The 17,991-nt window shown below is 55.9% G+C and overlaps 1 protein-coding gene across 10 annotated transcripts in view; it reads right to left on the bottom strand.

Annotated features, from left to right (window-relative positions):
* Positions 1 to 6: 6 nt before the first annotated feature.
* The window catches only part of SPTAN1 (spectrin alpha, non-erythrocytic 1), a 62,791-nt gene continuing 44,806 nt past the window's right edge, over positions 7 to 17,991 (bottom strand). For 6 of the 10 annotated variants that reach the window (XM_021691663.2, XM_021691666.1, XM_021691667.1 and 3 more), the window contains 20 exons: positions 17,384 to 17,515; positions 16,853 to 16,990; positions 15,384 to 15,488; positions 13,258 to 13,466; positions 11,938 to 12,058; positions 11,594 to 11,715; positions 11,134 to 11,266; positions 9,357 to 9,455; positions 7,345 to 7,504; positions 6,655 to 6,731; positions 5,873 to 6,082; positions 5,299 to 5,595; positions 4,826 to 4,938; positions 4,418 to 4,435; positions 1,887 to 1,941; positions 1,366 to 1,562; positions 1,202 to 1,255; positions 974 to 1,120; positions 741 to 888; positions 7 to 459 (listed from right to left, as the gene is read on the bottom strand). In XM_021691663.2, the coding sequence (XP_021547338.1) occupies positions 334 to 459; positions 741 to 888; positions 974 to 1,120; positions 1,202 to 1,255; positions 1,366 to 1,562; positions 1,887 to 1,941; positions 4,418 to 4,435; positions 4,826 to 4,938; positions 5,299 to 5,595; positions 5,873 to 6,082; positions 6,655 to 6,731; positions 7,345 to 7,504; positions 9,357 to 9,455; positions 11,134 to 11,266; positions 11,594 to 11,715; positions 11,938 to 12,058; positions 13,258 to 13,466; positions 15,384 to 15,488; positions 16,853 to 16,990; positions 17,384 to 17,515 (2,661 nt within the window). In that variant the 3' untranslated portion in view covers positions 7 to 333. Of the gene's footprint in view, positions 460 to 740; positions 889 to 973; positions 1,121 to 1,201; positions 1,256 to 1,365; positions 1,563 to 1,886; positions 1,942 to 3,167; positions 3,231 to 4,417; positions 4,436 to 4,825; positions 4,939 to 5,298; positions 5,596 to 5,872; positions 6,083 to 6,654; positions 6,732 to 7,344; positions 7,505 to 9,356; positions 9,456 to 11,133; positions 11,267 to 11,593; positions 11,716 to 11,937; positions 12,059 to 13,257; positions 13,467 to 15,383; positions 15,489 to 16,852; positions 16,991 to 17,383; positions 17,516 to 17,991 lie in introns of all 10 variants that reach the window. The other 4 variants (XM_044920671.1, XM_044920669.1, XM_021691668.1 and 1 more) reach the window with 2 other exon arrangements.

Below are 17,991 nucleotides of genomic sequence, written 5' to 3'. Positions count from 1 at the left end.
GCGTCTGGGGGAGTGTCATTTATTTGTCTTTTACGTGAAAACAATGGAGCGGGGCGAACAGGAAAGGAGCCAGCCAGCTGCTGCGATTTCTCGAGCCGGAATGGGGCCGCTGGCTTCACAACAGGAATCCGGGTCCCCACAGCAACAGGGCAAGTGCCACTGGACCGGGAGCGGCTTAGTGAAGCATCCTTTCTACTAAGTCTTAGCCCCAAGCTAAGTGGACATAAACTTACAGTGAAGAGTGACACGAATACGTGGGCACGGAGAGGAGGTGACATGCAGCAAGGCGACGGCAGGGCAAGCAGCGCGGTCCAGGCGAGGCGGGGGGCGGGATCAGTTCACGAAGAGCGAGCGGGTGAACTCCACGTAGTCGAAGGCGGTGGGGAGTTCGCGGCCCTTGCTGTCCACGTAGGGCTTCATGTGGGAGACGCAGTAGTCGGCTTGTTCCCGAGTCAGGTTCTGGAGGGAAGAGGCCGCCTGTCAGCCCAGCACCGCTGGCCCCGGGGTCGGGGGGCACAGCAGAAACGCCTGGGCCCCAGCCTCAGGGAGAGCGGGATGTTCTCTGAGGGGCCGCGGACAGGGAGTCAGCGCTGAATGGGGAGGAAACGCCTGCCCCCAACCGAGCGCTCCTAACGGAGGTCTGTCACGCTAGACCGTTGTGCCCCTGGGCGACCTCGGCCTTTACTTTTCAAAGGAAACCTCCAGCCCCGTCCCCAGGGCAGGGAAGCAGAGCCCCGGACCTGGTACAGCTCCTCCTTGGTCACGTAGGGCTTTCCCTCGGAGCTCAGGGCCCGGAAGGCGCTCTCGATCTCCTCGCTGGATTTGACGTTCTCTGTTTCACGGCTGATCATGAAGGCCATGTACTCTTGCAGGGAGACGTGGCCGTCCCTGGAGGAGGGCAGGCGCGGTGAGCCGGGAGGATGCGGCAGGATGCGGAGGCAGAGCCGCCCCCACTACCCTCCCTCCAGCTCACCTGTTTGGATCCACGGTGTCTAGGATTGCCTCGAACTCGGGGTCAGGCTCCCCTTCCTCCACCATGGGCAGGTCATAACCCAGGGAGCGCAGGCAGGACTTGAACTCCTGGTGGTTCAGCCGGCCCGACTTGTCCTTGTCGAAGTGTCTGCCGCACAAACGGAGAGCTGCTCAGCACGGGTCCCGGCGCCGAGCCCGCCGCCCCTGTGCCCGGGGAGGCCATACTCACTTAAACATCATGCTGAATTCCTTGAGGGCCTCCTCAGTCACTCCGGTTGTGTTCCTAAAAGAACAGGATGGAGTGAGCAGGTGGCACACTGTTCCATCCCAGTAGAGTGAGTGCGGGACGCTGGGGGGCGCAGGGGCAGGGGCTGCCATGCCGGGGGCACGGACCTGGCCTGGATCTGCTGCTCCAGGTTGTGCTGCATGCGCATGCCCAGCTGGTCGAGCTGGTCCCACTGCTGGGCCAGGCCCACGGTGCTGTGCTCCGTGTACTTGTTGTCCAGGATCAGGGCCTCCTCCATGGCCGCCCCCAGGTCCTCAATCTTCTTGAGCTGACTTCTCATGGCTCGAATCTCCTGGTGCTTGCGCTACGGGCGGGGGAGCGAGGGTGTAGGGGACAGTCTCTCGCCTCGGTCACCGGCCCTGAGCGCCCGTTTGAGAGCCCTCCCGGCCCGAGGCCTGCGGGGCTGCGCAGGACGGCGGGAGGGGCGAGCCGGGGGCAGACTGCCAGGAAGACTATACACTAAGGACCAAAGGACCCTCTTTCTTTTCAAGTAAGACTCCACGTGGCAACTGTCAGAGACAAAAGACTTTCTTTAAAATGATGGGGTCCTGTGCTGCTTTATGCAAGGTGAAAAAGAGCACCCACCCAGCCTACTTCCTGCCTGACTTTAAACCAAGGGGGCACTTACTTTGGTAGCTTCGAGCTGGGATTCCAAGGTCCCAGATTCTTCCACCATGCAGGACCTAAACACAGAAGCACAGTGAGGCAGGAGGGCCTGATCGTGAGCTCAAAATTAGCCCCAGATAAGTGCCTGCTGTCTTGGAATTCTTTTTCTGAATCTCTCTCATCGAGGAAATGGCCGCTATCTGCTACTGGCTGGCTTTTCCTAAGTGGCCCCGGGAGCCGGGAGGGCGGGCAGTCTTTGTCCTGCCGTGGAGACAGGACGCCGCCGCCCCACGTGGTGGGCTACCTGCCCCGGGCCAACTGGGGGGCCTGGGCCGAGCCCCACCCAGCCTGCTCCCAGGCCAGGACCCTCTCTCATGGGGCTCCTCCGGCCCAGCCAGGCTGGGACCTGGCCCCTCACTCAAGGGAGGCCCTCAAGGGCACCTGAGGAACAGAGTGGAAGCTGCTCCACGGCATGACAGAGGGGCCTCGGGCCCAACAGCACGCCCCGCTGCAGCCACTGGGGAGAAAGGCTGACAAATGGAGAGCCACCCCCCAGAAATCCCTGGGGTCTCCTGCACGTTCCTGAGGAGGGGAGCCACATTCTAGGGTGTGACGGCTGTGGAGGAGACGCAGTCAGATGACCCCTCAGACATGGAGCCAGGATGCTAAGAGATCATGACCAGACGGGGTTTTAAAAGTGATTCTAATTCTGCCTAAAGGAGGGAGGTGGCTGCAAATAAGCCCCAGATTCAGGCTCCATGAGACCCTCCGGGCCAGGGGCTCCCAGGACCAAGTTCCGAAGAGCAGGGGTGCCCCAGGGGAGCCTCCATCTTCCCGACGTTACACAGTGTGAGGTCACAGAAGGCCACCAGTGAACGAAGACAACAAACGAGTTGGGGTTACGTGCGGGGATGAGTCACACTGTGCGCGTGTCCTTGGTGGGATTTTAGCCCGGCCTCCTCTGCACCCACGGGTGCCCCAACCTACCCTTTCAGCACCCAGCGAGCCAGGGTTAGCTCTGACGTTTCCCCAAATTCAAAGTGCTTGAGCAAGGCCAGGCACCAGGCTTCCTTGTAACCCAGCAGACCAGACTCACAGTCACGCCATGTCCCCCAGGGAAAAACAACCCCCTCCCCCAGACCCGGGGGCAGGAGGCTGGGTGCCAGGGCAGTGGGAGGACAGAGCCCTCCTTCCCAAGCGGCCGAGGGCGGTGGGTTAGTCAGAAAGCGGAGCCGCCTGGGGAAGTCAAGAGTGCATTGGTAAAACCGCAGTGAGGGAAGAAGAGAAATAAGAGGAGAAAAACCTTCCAGACAGATCATCCCCAACTTCATACTGATAGACACGAATGACCCGACGATACGCTATGCTAGTCAAAGAAAAGAAACCAAATGAATACACGGAAGGCACGGGCAGGCAAGAGCAGACTGAGACAGACACGCGCCCCAAGGCCCAAGCTGGTGGTGCACAGGCGGGGCCACCTGGTGCCCAGGCAGGGACCTGGTGGGGCTGGGCCGCCGGCCGCAGGGAGCACAGCGGCCCCGGGGCAGCGCACACTGGGGCCAAGCAAGACGGGACAGGGCTAGGGAGGAGCCACCCGGGAGGGAGCATGGCACCCACGGCGACAAGACCAGATTGGCAGACACAGCCACAGGGCTGGGGAGGGGAGTGGAGGCCAGCTGGCTAATGAACTCCAGCTAGAAACTGTGATCCCTAAATCCCACCCCCCCCCGCCCCCGCCAGGCTGCTTTCAGCACAGGTGGTCACGTCAGCGCGCGCCTGTTTCTCCTGGTACCACGCTCAGCTGTCCCAACTCCCCGTCTGCGGGACCCCAGGAGCGCTAGTCTCAGCCACTGAGGTTCCCCCCCGCCCCCGGCTTTACACGGGCCTGGGAGAGGCCAAAGCCTCGAGGAGGGGCCGCTCCCAGGACTGGACCGGGCAGGGCCGCCCTGCTCCTCCCGGGGGGCTCCTCCCCAGCCTCATCTCTCCATCGCTCTAAACTGTGGGCACTTCTGCCTTCTATTAGTGCAAACGATGCTCCTCCCCTTCCCCGGGGAACACGGGGGGGGGGGGGTGTCAGTGCACAGCTGGGAACTCACTGCACCCGCTGAATCTCCTCTCCATGACCGTGACCTCCTAGGAGCTAAGGATGGTCCCACTGGACACACAGGGAAAAGAGGCAGAAGAGAGATCCAGCGAATCCCAATGGCTGGACAGCATGGGGTTTCTCAGAGGCTCTGGACTCTAGCTCTGGTCCTCTGCCTTGGTCACATCCCCTACCTGAGAGAACCCTTGGAATCTGAACAGGAAGGTGGGAGGGGCTCCCCTCCCCAGACCTCAGGCTGTCAAGGGCTGTCAAGGACACGCACTCCTTGTAGGGTGATGGGGACAGAGCTGGGGTGAGGGTGGGCCGTGGGAAGTGCAGCCCGCCTGGGGCAGGAAGGCCCATCCTGGGATCCTCTGCAAGCCAGGCCACAGGGGGACAGAGGGCAGGGGGACAAGCACACGAGACACCACCACACCATGAGCCCGGAGGAACAAGAAGACAATATTAACCCATCGAGGAGATACGTTCTGTGCAGATGGGATCCAAGCAGCCGCAAGACAAGGTGGCGTCCAGACAGCAGCAGTCGGGAGGTGGGGGACAGAGAGAGACACAAGAAAGAAAAGACAAAACCAAGAACATCAGTACCACTGCATTCGACTCTATCACCGAGGCGCTGCCTAGGACTGACCACCGGCCGCGCACGGTCCCACCCGATGCAGCACACCTAGCAACTTGACCTTCAGGAAAAGTACCTTCGAGAACTGCCCCCCCACCCCCCACCCGCCCTAGCTCGAGCCAGACCAGGGTGGGCCCCTAACCCTTCTTTCCTTCCTGCGAGCGTGACTTCCAGTTTCCCGCAGAGCTCCCCTCCCGCTAGAGCCGGGGGCCCGGAGGCGCCGGGGGGTGCGGGCGGACACCTGGTCTCCTGGATCCACTGGTGGAACGCGTTGGCATGCTGGGCGAACTCCTGGCGCAGCTTGTCGTTCTCCTCCTGCCGGCGCTGCTCCTTCTGCAGCTCCAGCTCCCGTTCCTAGCGCCCAGAGGGAGGAGAGGCCGTCAGCGGGCCCGTCCTTCCTGCCGGCCTGCCCTCGGGGCGGACTAGACGCCCTACAATTTCAGTTTCTGGATGCTGAACATGACCAGAAACCATCGCTTTGTGGGGCAGGGAGAACCAGATGTTGACATCAACCCAAAGGAGGAGCCTGGGAGACACTCGGGGAGCTCAGAACCCTGTTCCCCGGCTGCTCACAACTGGCCCCCCAAGAACTCTGGCAAGAGGCGAGGGGAAGCGGCTGACCGACAGCCTGCTGTGGGCTGCTGGCCGCCACCCCGTCCAAGCCCCCTGGCCCCTGAGCCCCAGCTGACGGCCCTGGGTTGGGGCGGCGCGCACCTTGATGATCTTCTGCAGGTTCCTCCACGTCTCCTCCAGGGCCTCCATGGTGAACCAGGTGTAGGGGTTGGAGGCCACCCGGAAGCTCTTGATCTGGCGGTCCAGCTCGGCCAGCTGGCTGAAGTCGGCCTGGGCAGAGCTGAGGGATGAGCGGAAGGCATCGTGGGCCTCACGCAAAGCTCTGATCTCCTCCAGGGAGTTGCAACGCACGGGATCGGTCAGATCCTCTTCGGCGTTTTCGAACCAGCTGTTGAAGGCAGAGGCCTTTTTGGCGAACGTCAGGAAGAGGTCTTCCACCTGAAAGCGGAGCAGCCTGCATCAGGGCGTCATCAGGGCGCCATCAGGGCCGCAAGGCAGGATAGGAAAGGCAGCGGTCGTTCCTGGGGCGGCCGGGGCAAGCCGGGGCAAGCCGGGGTGCTCCCACTTCCATGTCTCGAAAGGCCTCTGACTTTCTTCCCTCGCTACCCTTTCCCCTCAGTCTGTCCCGGCCGCTTCGTTGGCCAAGGGCCCGCGACTGGCTTCCGGCAGACTCCCCGGAGCCGGGCCGGGGAGCTGCGCAGGGGCCCAGCCTCACCTTGCGGAAGTGACTCTGGGCCTCCAGCAGCTTCTTCTTGCGGGTGGCCGAGTTGGCCAGAAGCTGGCTCCATCGCTTCATGAGGGAGGCGTGCCGGGCCTCAATGGCCTTTGACTGAACGTGCTTGGCGGCCAGCAGCTGATCTTTGAGGGCAGTGATGTTGGCGATGCCCTCCTGCTGGAAGGCCTGCAGGCCAGCGTCAAAGGTTTCCTGGAACAAAGAGCGGTGCGCCAATCTGCAGGGTCGCCGGGGAGGCTAGAAGCCACCCTTTTGGGGTGCCTCAGCTCGACGGCACCAGGGTCTGTTCAGCCAGCTGCCCAGGCCACACTGTCAGTCCTGAGTCCCCACCTTCTCCTGACATCCTCCTGCTCACCCCAGGCAGACTGAGGTATGGGGGGTCCCCTAAATGCGCCCCACTCTCCCCACTACCTCTGCCCGGGACGAACGCCTGCCTCCCCCCCGACCACCTGCAGTTTGCCCTTCGTGCCCCAGCTTAGATGCCCCTCCTCTGGGAAGACTTCCCACATCAGCCCCTGCTTGCTGGAAACCGAGTCAGACAGCTCTTGGGGGTTAAATCCACAACACATTCTGCTGCGCTCCACCCTGGGGGTGCCGTCAGCCTGTAGCCCAGATGCCTCATCTGGAAGCTCCTCGAGGACCAGAACGACCTTGCTCACTGCCGAGTCCTTAGGGCCTTTCTCAGGGACAGACGCCGACCACCATTCACGTACCAGGATGTACTACCTGCATACATTTCAATCAACAAAGGGGCCGCGCCTGACCTGTTTGGTAAGGAGAGTCTGGACGGAAGACAGGTCTCGGCCATAATCATCTGTCTTCAGGCTGTTCTCCTTTTCACCTAGGAAACCAAGCATGGGAAACAGGCCAGCCGCCTTGGTACAGTGAAGGGAATTAAGAGTCCCCTTTGTCCTCAGTATTCAAGAGGGCCTCCCGGGCAGCCTATCACCCTGCTGACGTTTACATCCCAGACTCTACCAGCAGGCTCTGACCCCATGCGGGCTACTCTTTCCTCCCTGCAGCCCGGGCCCCCTTGGCTAGCTGTGACAGGAAGAGATCCTTCCAGCTCATCCCAGCTGTCGTTCAACTGCCATACATGTGACAGCAATCACCAGGGCCAGAGGGGTCCCAAAATCAGAGTGTAGCTCCCCCTCGCTCGGGAGCCAGACCGCGCCCTGGGCAGCCAGCAGACAGCTCGTGATGCTGACTGCTTCTTCCGGGGCTTAAAGATTTTTGTTTTGTTAACCCTGGTGCTGGCCCAGTGCCGGGCACCATGGGGCCCCCCACTCTTGGCCGCAGGACATGGTTTCTCGTTCTCTGAAATGCCCACGTTAGATCCGTTTCTTCTCTGGAGAAGACCAACTGCTTAGGTAATAAACGAGCTACGGCTCTGGAACAATCTTCCTGGCCTGGGGAGAAGAGACTGGGGCCGGGCCGGGCGGGACAGCGCTCACCGATCCAGGACTCAACCACGTCAGCCTTCCAGTTGAACTGAAGGAAGGCCGAGTTCTCCTCAAGCTTGGCCTTCCTCTGGGCGGCAGCTTTCTCCAAGTCTGACACCTTCCCATTCAAGCCCTTCATCTTTGAAGAGATGTTCTCCTCATGGTGATTGTTCTAGGCCACAAAGAGAAAGCATAGTCTGGTCAGCCTCACCTCCTGCCGTGGCTAGATGATCCATGGCCTCCCTGCCGGGGAAGGCGCACCAGCGCTGGAAGGCGGACCCTGCGCCCCCGGCCCACCACCCGCCGCTGGGCGGAAGCACAGGTAGGGCCTTCCTAACGGCAACACGAGTAAAACCCTTGAAAGGATGAATGCTGGCAATTTCACTGATAGGAATGAATCCTGAAGATAGGAAGAATGAGCTGAAACATCACAATGATGTACTCGTTAGTGAAGACTTAAACAAAATGTGATATATACAAACACTGGCTCCTAATATAAGCAATAAACACAATGGGTCAGAAAGCGGACACTGAAAATTCTTAAGCCCCAGACACTCGGATTCGGTCTTGGAATAAGTGAATTTGAAAACACACAAGGCAGCATGAAACTGAGAGAGAAACTTGAGGAGGAACAGACTGTTGCTGACGGTAAAGCACCAGGCTTTGTTGGAAAGCTGCAGAATACTCAGACCAGTCACCGCAGAGGTAGAAAGAGCAGAGACCGTGACACAGGGCTGCATGTGGGTGACGATCGGACACAGGCCTCATCTCTGCCGGTACACGGTCTGGACCGGAAATCAGCTGGATGTTAGTTTATTTGCCCATGAGGGCAAGGGGAAAAAAAGCTCTCTAGTGAACATGGATTTGAACATACTTGTTAACTCCTATGAACCAAATCTCTAGTCTCAAGGCCATGCTTACTAGAGCAAATCCCATGATGAGAAATCTTATCTACTAGTTATATTTCCAACAGGAAATCATCATTGTGAAAAACTGCTTGTTGGGGCGCCTGGGTGGCTCAGTCGTTAAGTGTCTGCCTTCGGCTCAGGTCATGAACCCAGGGTCCTGGGATCGAGCCCCGCGTCGGGCTCCCTGCTCAGCGGGGAGACTGCTTCTCCCTCTCCCTCTCCCACTCCCCCTGCTTGTGCTGTCAAATAAATAAATAAAACCTTAAAAAAAAAAAAAAGTTGCTTGTCTTGGGGACACCTGGGTGGCTCAGTCAGTTAACCGTCTGCCTTCGGCTCAGGTAATGATCCCAGGGTCCTGGGATCGATGCTCAGTGGGGAGTCTGCTTCTCCCTCTCCCTCTGCCCCTCCCCACCACTCCTGCTCTCTCCGTGTCAAATAAATAAAATCTTTTAAAAAGTTGCTTTTCTTGTGGTACTGAATACCTGGTCACCATACCTATGTGATTGGCAGTGACTAACTAAAGACCAATGGCAGCACCATGTTCAGTCTGGAATGCCAACATGCCGGTGACTGGACTTCACTGCTGGGGAGAAAGCCCCAGGACCCCTCCTGTCTGCACTCTTGCTCAGGGGCTGTTTGAGCGAAACCCAAACTTTGTGATTTTAACACATTCATCTCTAAACCTGCCAGGCTTTGTAGAGAGACATAAGTCGATGGAATGGGATCTATCCTATGTAGGGGCGGCTCTTAGGATTTTTCTTGTATTTCCAACCACTTCTATCACGAGCTTGTACCACCTGAGAAATAACCTAAGAGAAGAGCTCTGTGGGACCACCAGTGTCGCTGGATGCCTCTCTGCCTGATCCACGCAGAAAGTGTACGTGCTGCAGTGACCTCACTAACTGGCTTCAGGAAGGGGGAAGACGTCCAACCAATCACAGAATCTTTCTCTTGTTATGAAACACAGCAGTGGAAGTGTGCTTCCACTTCCCGGTCTCCGTGCAAAGCTTTCGTGGGTGAATATTCCAGGCAGATGGGCTTTGTGGGGCCACGGTGGCCCGAGCATGGGGGCGTAGGGTGTGGGAAGTGAGCATCTCACCAGCAGGCCAGGCTCACCTTCTTGATGAGGTCCTGTCCATTGCTGCAGACGTCATTCACCCGGTCCTTGTGTACCGTGAAGTCTGTCTCAAAAGCTTCATGTTTCTTCAGTAAGCCCTGCAGCGGGAGCAGAAGGCCCAGCAGCTGAGAGCCTGGCATGCGCCGGGGGGCGGGCCCAGTCTCGGGTCGGAGGGAACCAAAGCTGTAAGGCGCCCGCCCTCATAGGCGGCCCAGTCTAGTTGGGGGCTGAGGCCACAGGGACCAACATCGACAGGTAATTATAAACGTGGTAAAACCCAGATGCAGCAAGAATAACTGGCAGATGCCGAGCTTGAGAAGGGACGCCCGGGTAGGCCTTTCCTGAAGGGGGTAAGCTCTTGCTAATCAATCAGCACAGTGTCCCTCTTCCCCTCTGGAGGACCACACAGAAAACGATAAACCCCGTGCAAGCTTAAGACAGAGCCCAACAGGGCGCCTGGGTGGCTCAGTTGGTTAAGCGACTGCCTTCGGCTCAGGTCATGATCCTGGAGTCCCGGGATCGAGTCCCGCATCGGGCTCCCTGCTCAGCGGGGAGTCTGCTTCTCCCTCTGACCCTCCCCCCTCTCATGTGCTCTCTCTCATTCTTTCGCTCTCAAATAAATAAATAAAATCTTTGGGAAAAAAAAAAAAAAAAAAAGACAGAGCCCAACAGAGGGTTTCCCCAAGTCCCGCTCCTAAGGGACCTTCCAAGTGTCCCTGTCCCCAGTATACCTCAAGGACCAGAGACAATGGCTCTGGGTGGCCTTCCCGGGAACGGGTCCGCGCAGAGGATGGGAAATCCCTCCCTCCGTCTAAGCCACCTGAAGCACCGGACCAGCCGAACAGGACACCCACTCTGAGAACGTGGCACAGGGACTACCCAGACTCTGGGGAATGGAAACTCTGCCTCCACGGCCGGTGGCCCAGATCTGGGAACATTTGACCATAAAGTGTGGCTCCTCCCAGCAAGAGGGGAGGCGGTTCAACTAGCTCGTAGCTCTGGGCTGCTTGTGACCACTCCGACCGACAGAACACAGCACGGACGAGGTCACGTGACATCTGAGGCTAGGCCTTGAAGCTTCTGCCTCTGCCATTTTGAATGCTGCCTATGAAAACGGGCAGGGCCACTGAGGGACGGAGGCGGGGCGGGGGGGGAATGGACGGAGCTGTGCCAGCCGCCAGTGACATGATCGTGGCTCTCTCGGGCGGTCACACAGTGTATTAAGGGCAGAGGCTGAGGTGTGTCCCCCAAAAAGAATGACGTCCTAAACCCTGGCACCTACGAACGTGGGAGATGCAGAGATAATCAAGTGAAGACGCTCAGATGAGGTCACTGGGGTGGGACCTACTCCGGGAGGCCTGTGTCCTTCTGAGAGGAAACTCGGGACACAGGCGGCTCGGAGGGAAAGCCGCAGGCACCCGGATGCGGAGGGAAGAGGCGTGAAGAGCGGAGGCTGCGGGTTATGCTGCCACAAGCCTGGGAATGCCAGCAAGAAGCTGGAGGACAGGAGCCCCCCCTAGAAGTTTCGGAGAGCGAGGCCCTGTCTGCACCTTGACTTCAGACCCCCGGCCTCCAGAACGACAGGACAATAATGCTGAGGGCGCGCTGTGGCGGCAGCCCCTGGACCCCCGCGGACCTCAGGGACCCGTGGTACCGGGGCCACCGTCTCCGGCGTGCAGGCTCGTGCAGGCTGGAGGCCTGCGACCAGCCAGGGACACCGAGGCTGCCGGCCGGGAGAACAACGCGAACAGCGTGACCAAAGCCAGCTTCTCGGACCTGGATAGCGGCAAGCGTGTCTCCGTAATCCTCACTGGCTACCAGGGTCATCTTCTCGTTGATCCAGGCTTCTTCCTCTTCCACGTTGGCTACAAACTGCTGATACTCCAAAGACTCCTCCAGCCGCTGACCCCTAGTTACAGGACACACAAAACAGCAGCCATTAGTGTCTTCCAATTTCAATTCTGATAGCGAACACATGTTTAAAAATGTTCCTGACGAACGTGGGACGTGACTGGTTCCATGGAGCCCTCTGTGTAACACGAAGCAGACACAGTGTTGTTTACTCATGAAATTCTGGAACCATGTGCTGGGTTCAGATCCCCGTAAGTGGACGGGCTCGGCATGGGCGGTCGGAGCGGCTCTGGAATAAGCCGACCGTGGACCGGGCTCGCCCCGGACGAGGGCCCAGGAGGCGGCACGGGGGCCTGCCAGCACACGCGCCGTCCCCACCGCTCACCGCGCCGCGGCCAGATGCTTCAGCTCCTTCCAGTGCTCCACGAACTGGACCAGACGCTGCTGAATCTCCTCCTTGCCAATGGTGTTGTCATCAGACAGCTTCTTCCCAGTGTCTAGGACACCCTGACAGGCAAGAACGATTAGAATAACCGCTATCACCTGCTCCTAGATGCGGCCAGAAAAAGGCGTCGGCATCAAGGCCAGCACCTCTTTCTTCCAGGTTTGGAACAAGGGGTCATAGACACCGCAGACCTCAGTGGGATGAACAAGAGCAAAGGGCTTCTCTGTACGTCACATGGGCCCATCGGTCCCCGCTGCCCCCTCGGCCGCAAGCGGCCCCCTCACCTGAATCGCCGGCTCATGGGCAGCCAGTTCCGCCTCCAGCCGCTTGTGCTTCTTCCTCAGGTTCTGAACGCCTGTTAAGTCTCGGCCGTAGTCCTCGGAGCTCACCAGCAGCTTCTTCTCCCTGGACAACACAGGTAGGTACTCTGCACCCCCGTGCTTCCAACCAGACAGGTTTGCTCAGGAGCTGTGAGGTCTCCAGACCCCATGATGTCCTTCACCTACACCTACCAATCTCGCCACGAAAATCCTTGCCAGTCTTCTGGAAACAAAAAGCCTCTATTTCCGAAACAAAGAGCATCGATGTAGGTCTCTAGAAGCACCTACCAGGCTCAGGGTGTGCAGAGAACAAGGAGGTGCTAGTGGTGTCCTCCTACCAACCCTACTTTACTAAATGTGCAGACACCACCCGTAGAAATACATAAAGATATGCACAGAATTTTTTAAGGAAGTGAGGAATAGCGGCGCCTGGGTGGCTCAGTCGTTAAGCGTCTGCCTTCGGCTCAGGTCCTGATCCCAGGGTCCTGGGATCGAGCCCCGCATCGGGCTCCCTGCTCCGCGGGAAGCCTGCTTCTCCCTCTCCCACTCCCCCTGCTTGTGTTCCCTCTCTGTCTCTCCCTGTCAAATAATAAAATCTTAAAAAAATCTTAAAAAAAAAAGAAGTGAGGAATAGAAGACAGGATTTTTGTCCTTTAAAAATGGTGTTTACAGGGGCGCCTGGGTGGCTCAGTCGTTAAGCGTCTGCCTTCGGCTCGGGTCATGATCCCAGGGTCCTGGGATCGAGCCCCGCATCGGGCTCCCTGCTCAGCTGGAAGCCTGCTTCCCCCTCTCCCGCTCCCCCTGCTTGTGTTCCCTCTCTCGCTGTGCCTCTCTCTGTCAAATAAATAAATAAAATCTTTAAAAAAAAAAAAAAAAGGTGTTTACAAAATGCTATATCACCTTTAACTGCAATGGGGGAGGAATTAAAAACAAACAACTCTCTTTCCTTCAAGGACTGATCCTGCCCAGGATATCGGGCTGTCTTTTCCAGAAGGGCATTTGCTAATCTCCCCGGGGATCCCAGGGCAGGGTCTACACAAAGTCTAGCTCAATCATCACGTACTGCTACCATCTGGAGACCATCGATGGCTCTATAACTGCACACCTGGGCATCAGAAGAAGCCAAGGTGTCCCATGGGCCAGGTTCTGGCACACTCTGGGAGAGAGCCAAGCCTCATGGCCAGGCGGCCCGGAGCTCTGGACCCCCACTCAGCCTGGGGCTCCCAGTGCCTGCTCAATGGGCATCCTGGAGGACCCAGACTGTGAAGCCCTGAGGACACGTACTTGATCCAGGACTCCTCATCATCCATGTCCCGGAAGAACTGGTGTAGGCGATGTGATTCATTCAGCTTGGCTCGCCGGGAGGCTGCCATGCTCTTGATCTTCTGGAAACGACTGTTGATGGTGTCCCGTTTATCCTTCACTTGGGAGGTGTCGAAGGCACTGCTGGTCATCAGGCTGTCTGCTTGGCTGTTCAGGTCCTTCAGGCGATCCTGGGGCAGGGGATACAATGGGAGGGGTGAGAAACCTGGGTTTCCCATGAGTATCTGCTTGCAAATCAGAACTCTGGAATTCTTCACCAGCAGGTTGGCTTTGTGGAGTGCTGATGCTCTCTCAAGGTGTCCTATGTGGATCCCTGGGGTTCTAAGAGATCAAAATTATTTTCGTGATGACACAAAGACATCATCGGCCTTTTTCACCGTGTGGACTCTTGCACAAGGCATGACAGCCGAGGTCTCCACTCAAGAGAGTGACACACCGAGCCAGCAGGACTCCGAGCTACGGTAAAAACGTGCTCTCACTTAAGGACATCCTTATAAAAGCAGAAGTGGTTGATTTTACCAAATCTCCATCTTAGAATACATGTCGACGTCAATATTCTGTATGACAAAATGGGAAGCGCACACAAGCACTTCTGTGGCATACTCCAGGTTGAGGACTGCCCTGAGGAGAAGCCGGTGTCCTGAGCCGAACTAGCCCCTTGTTCATGGGCTATCCTTCTGAGAGAACAATGACCAGACAGACTACGGCCGTGCAGACTTCGGTGTCTGACAGACACCTGCTCCGAATGAATGAGGTCAACCTGTCACTTTCAAGAAGGCAGAGTTTGCTGCTACTGATAAAACCTGAACTTTCAGGCGAAAATGAGAATTCTGGAAGTGCGTTCAACCTCCATGAGCATGAGAGCCACTCGATTTGTGAAGATTTTCCTTTCGAGACTGGCTGTGACGTCAGCGCACGGAACCAGAGGCGATTCTGCCTAACTCAACAACATTTTCCAAATGATTTTGTGACATCATGCATGAGTAAAAAAAAAACATTCCGTGTCTGAGATGGACCAGGGGATTTTAATATTAAATGGTATGAAAAACTGACCGATAGGGTTTCAGAGTCCACTTTGCAGCTCACCTTTAAGCAACTAGCACGTACTGACTGGTGTCAGAGTATCCACAATCATCTGAATGAACACACTGCTCACTTCTTCCAACTCCCTGCGGGAGGCTGGGTTTCCATCGTATCTGACACACTCACACAGACTGAATTCAGAAGCTTCTACGAGAATCCAGCTGTTTTCTATTAAACCGGACTGAAAGGATTTGCAAAATACAGCCAATGCCCCTCTTCTTACTCTACCATGTTCTGGTTGTGGATAAACACAGTTTTTGTTCATAGGAAGTGCTACTCATGTTAACTTGTGATGGGCTTATTATTACTTTCAGTAATAATTTGTTTCTCAGATTTACTCTTAACTTTTCATTCTGAAATAATTATGGACTCACAAGAAGTTGGAAAACTAGCACAGCTTCAGAAACAAAAAAACAGCACAGCTTCCCCCCCCCCCCCAGAGCAGCAGGTTCCACGGCACACCAGCAAGACCAGGCCACAGACACTGGTGCAATCCACTGGTGCAAAACCACAGATTTCACCAACTTTACGTGCATCCATCCGTGTCTGCATGGGTGTGTGTACGTCATTCCAATTATCCCCTCCATGTAGATTCACGTAACCCAAACCAAGATACATTGTTCCGTGAGCACAAAGGACTCGCCTGTCCCTTCCTCACTGCACCCCATCCCTGTGTCTAACTCCTGGCAACTACTGCTCTGTTCTCCATCTCTAGAATTTTGTCATTTTCAGAATGACAAAAGCCCTTGATGCTGTCTTTTTAAAATTTAACTTTTAAAATGTCATTTTTTAATAACAGAGACAAAACCCACATAAGCAAACTCCCTCAGGGGCCTTCGATAATAGTGCAGGGTATAAAATGGCCCCGAGGCCACAATATTTGAGAACGTGGCTTGAGGGTCTATTAGCCGAACACCCTGCTCCTCCCCCACGTGCGCCAGTTCTCCTAAAGAGTCAAGCACAGCTGGGTCCCGGCCGGGGTCTGCCCACCCCCGTCTGATCACCTCATGGGCAGATATGTCCGCTTCCAGCAGCTGATGTTTCTTCAGCAAGTTGTTCACAGAAGCAAGGTCTTTGCCGTAATCCTCAGATGCCAGAAGGGCCTCCACCTGGCAGTGAAACAGAAAAGGGGAAAGGTTATGGTGTGGTGCCCAGTGTGTATGATGCATAGCAGGTGTTCTGGAAAATCCAGCATGCCCGGTTGTTTGGCCAGGTCTTTGGCCAGTTGCCAACTTGTCAATCACAAGTTATGTTGTTACAGTGACCCAGCCTGTATCAGCCCATGTGGCCTGAGTTCTTCTCCTTTCCTGTCAATTAAATGCAGACTTGAAGACCTAGGACTTGAAATACTACAGCTCAAGGCAGGGTCCCAGAGCCTTCATGGAGGTACAGGGGCAAAGATTAATACACGAAGATGTTCAGTGTAGATGTCCCACCTGAAAGCTGGGAACACCTCAATGTCCAACACAGGAATGGTTAAATTATGGCATGACTAGGACGGACTTATGCAGCTCTGCAAACGTTTAGGAAGAATTCTTTTTTTTTTTTTTTTTAAAGATTTTATTTATTTATTTGAGAGAGAGAGAATGAGAGAGAGCACATGAGAGGGGGGAGGGTCAGAAGGAGAAGCAGACCCCCCGCCGAGCAGGGAGCCCGACGTGGGACTCGATCCCGGGACTCCAGGATCATGACCTGAGCCGAAGGCAGTCGCTTAACCAACTGAGCCACCCAGGCGCCCCTGGGAAGAATTCTTTTTTTTTTTTAAAGATTTTATTTATTTATTTGAGAGAGAGAGAATGAGAGAGAGCACATGAGAGGGAGAAACAGACTCCCCGCCGAGCAGGGAGCCCGATGCAGGACTCGATCCAGGGACTCCAGGATCATGACCTGAGCCGAAGGCAGTCGCTTAACCAACTGAGCCACCCAGGCGCCCCTAGGAAGAATTCTTAATGACTCAGGATAACACTCCTAATACATACTCATGAAAAATTACATTCTGAACTATGTATAAAATGTATAAAAATAGAGCTACACTACTGTTGATGGAAATAAGCGTAGACTGGAGAGAAATACTAATAGTACTCTCTAAAAATTTGTTTCTTTCTGCTTTCTGTACCCCTGAATTTTCTACTAACGCTGGCTTCCTGACTTAACTGCTAGTTTGGTTTCTATCTGGGCACAGACTTGTTAGAGCTGCCTGCCACACAGACCACATCATCACTTCCTGTTTGTGTTCTCTATGGAGAGGAGTGGGCCACAGCCTAATTCCCATCTATATGCTCTCTCTCCTTGAAACATTCATTCCCTCTGCTAATAGACTCCTTACAGCACAAGACTCTGCGATAAAAAAGACTTCTATAGAAAGGGGCATCAGGGGTGCCCTGACTTTTTCACGGTTTAGGGCTTGTTGATTGTCCTGTTATCCCAACTGACCAGAAATCCTCCGCTGGTGGGAAGGAAAACCTGCCATTACCTCAGACAACCAGAAGTCAAAGTCCTTGATGCCGGTGTTAAAGTTCTGCTGTTTGTTGGCTTCTTTCAGTTTCTGGCTCTTTTCGGCTGACTTCTGCACCAGGAACTGCCACTGGTCAGCTAAGGCAGCCAGCCGGGCCTGGGGAAGAGAAGGGGGCCATCAGAGATGGTGAAATCCAGGAAAAGTCCTTTCTCCTAAAGCCAAGTGACTTGTGGGGAGAGATAGAAAGCCTCACAGGAGCCCTTCTCACCAACATTCCCCATCTGTCATGTAGGCAAAAGTCTTCTAATCTGTTTTTTTTTTTAAGATCTCATTTAATTACTTGACAGAGAGAGCGAGCGCACAAGCAGGGAGGAAAGGCAGTGGGAGAGGGAGAAGCAAACTCCCCGCTGAGCAGGGAGCCCGATGCAGGGCTCGATCCCAGGACCCCGGGATCATGACCTGCGCTGAGGGCAGACGCTTCAGTGACTGAGCCAGCCAAGCTTACGTCCTTAAAGCTGTATTTCCAAGTCGTCACCACAAGGACCCTACCTTGACAGCGTCCTCGCTGCCAGCACAGGCCCCGCGCTCGATGAGGGAGTTGCCCGTGTCGATGACCCCGCGGATCCGGTCGGCGTTGGCGTGCAGTTCCGCTTCAAAGGCCTGGTGCTTCTGGTGCTTGCTCTAAAATTCCAGAAAGATGACCTTTCAAAACCAGGTCCTGTGGGTTCCCTCTTTGTACGGATGAGGGATTCTCAGGATAGGTGAGTGGTAGGAAACTTAAAGAACTGGGGGCAAGTGTCAACATTTCTTAGAGAAGGCAGTCACGGGATCTGTGAAATCGTTTAGGGTTCAGGCTGTTGGGAGTTGGGCGGAAGGACCGGGCCGGGAGAAAGGAGATGGACCAGCTCAGGAGCAGGGGAATGGAGTCAATTCTTCAATTAGCTGTGAGCCAAGTCCAAGAATTGCGTACTTTCTACCATTCTGCAGAAAATGCCAGCCGCCAAGTGCTGTGTTCAACCTACTTGGACATCAATTTCCATCCGCGACCTTCTCCTCCATGGACAGAAGATCTAACAGGTAACACACACCTGGCTCGCTTGTCATACACACAAGGCCGTGATCGTGGCAGCCGGCAGGCAGACCCTCCGCCGATGGAG

The sequence above is a fragment of the Neomonachus schauinslandi genome, chromosome 13 (assembly GCF_002201575.2).
Source record: "Neomonachus schauinslandi chromosome 13, ASM220157v2, whole genome shotgun sequence".
NCBI classification, from domain to species: Eukaryota; Metazoa; Chordata; class Mammalia; order Carnivora; family Phocidae; genus Neomonachus; species Neomonachus schauinslandi.
The sequence above is the reverse complement of the archived record's forward strand: the minus strand, read 5'-3'. Positions and strand labels throughout refer to the sequence as shown.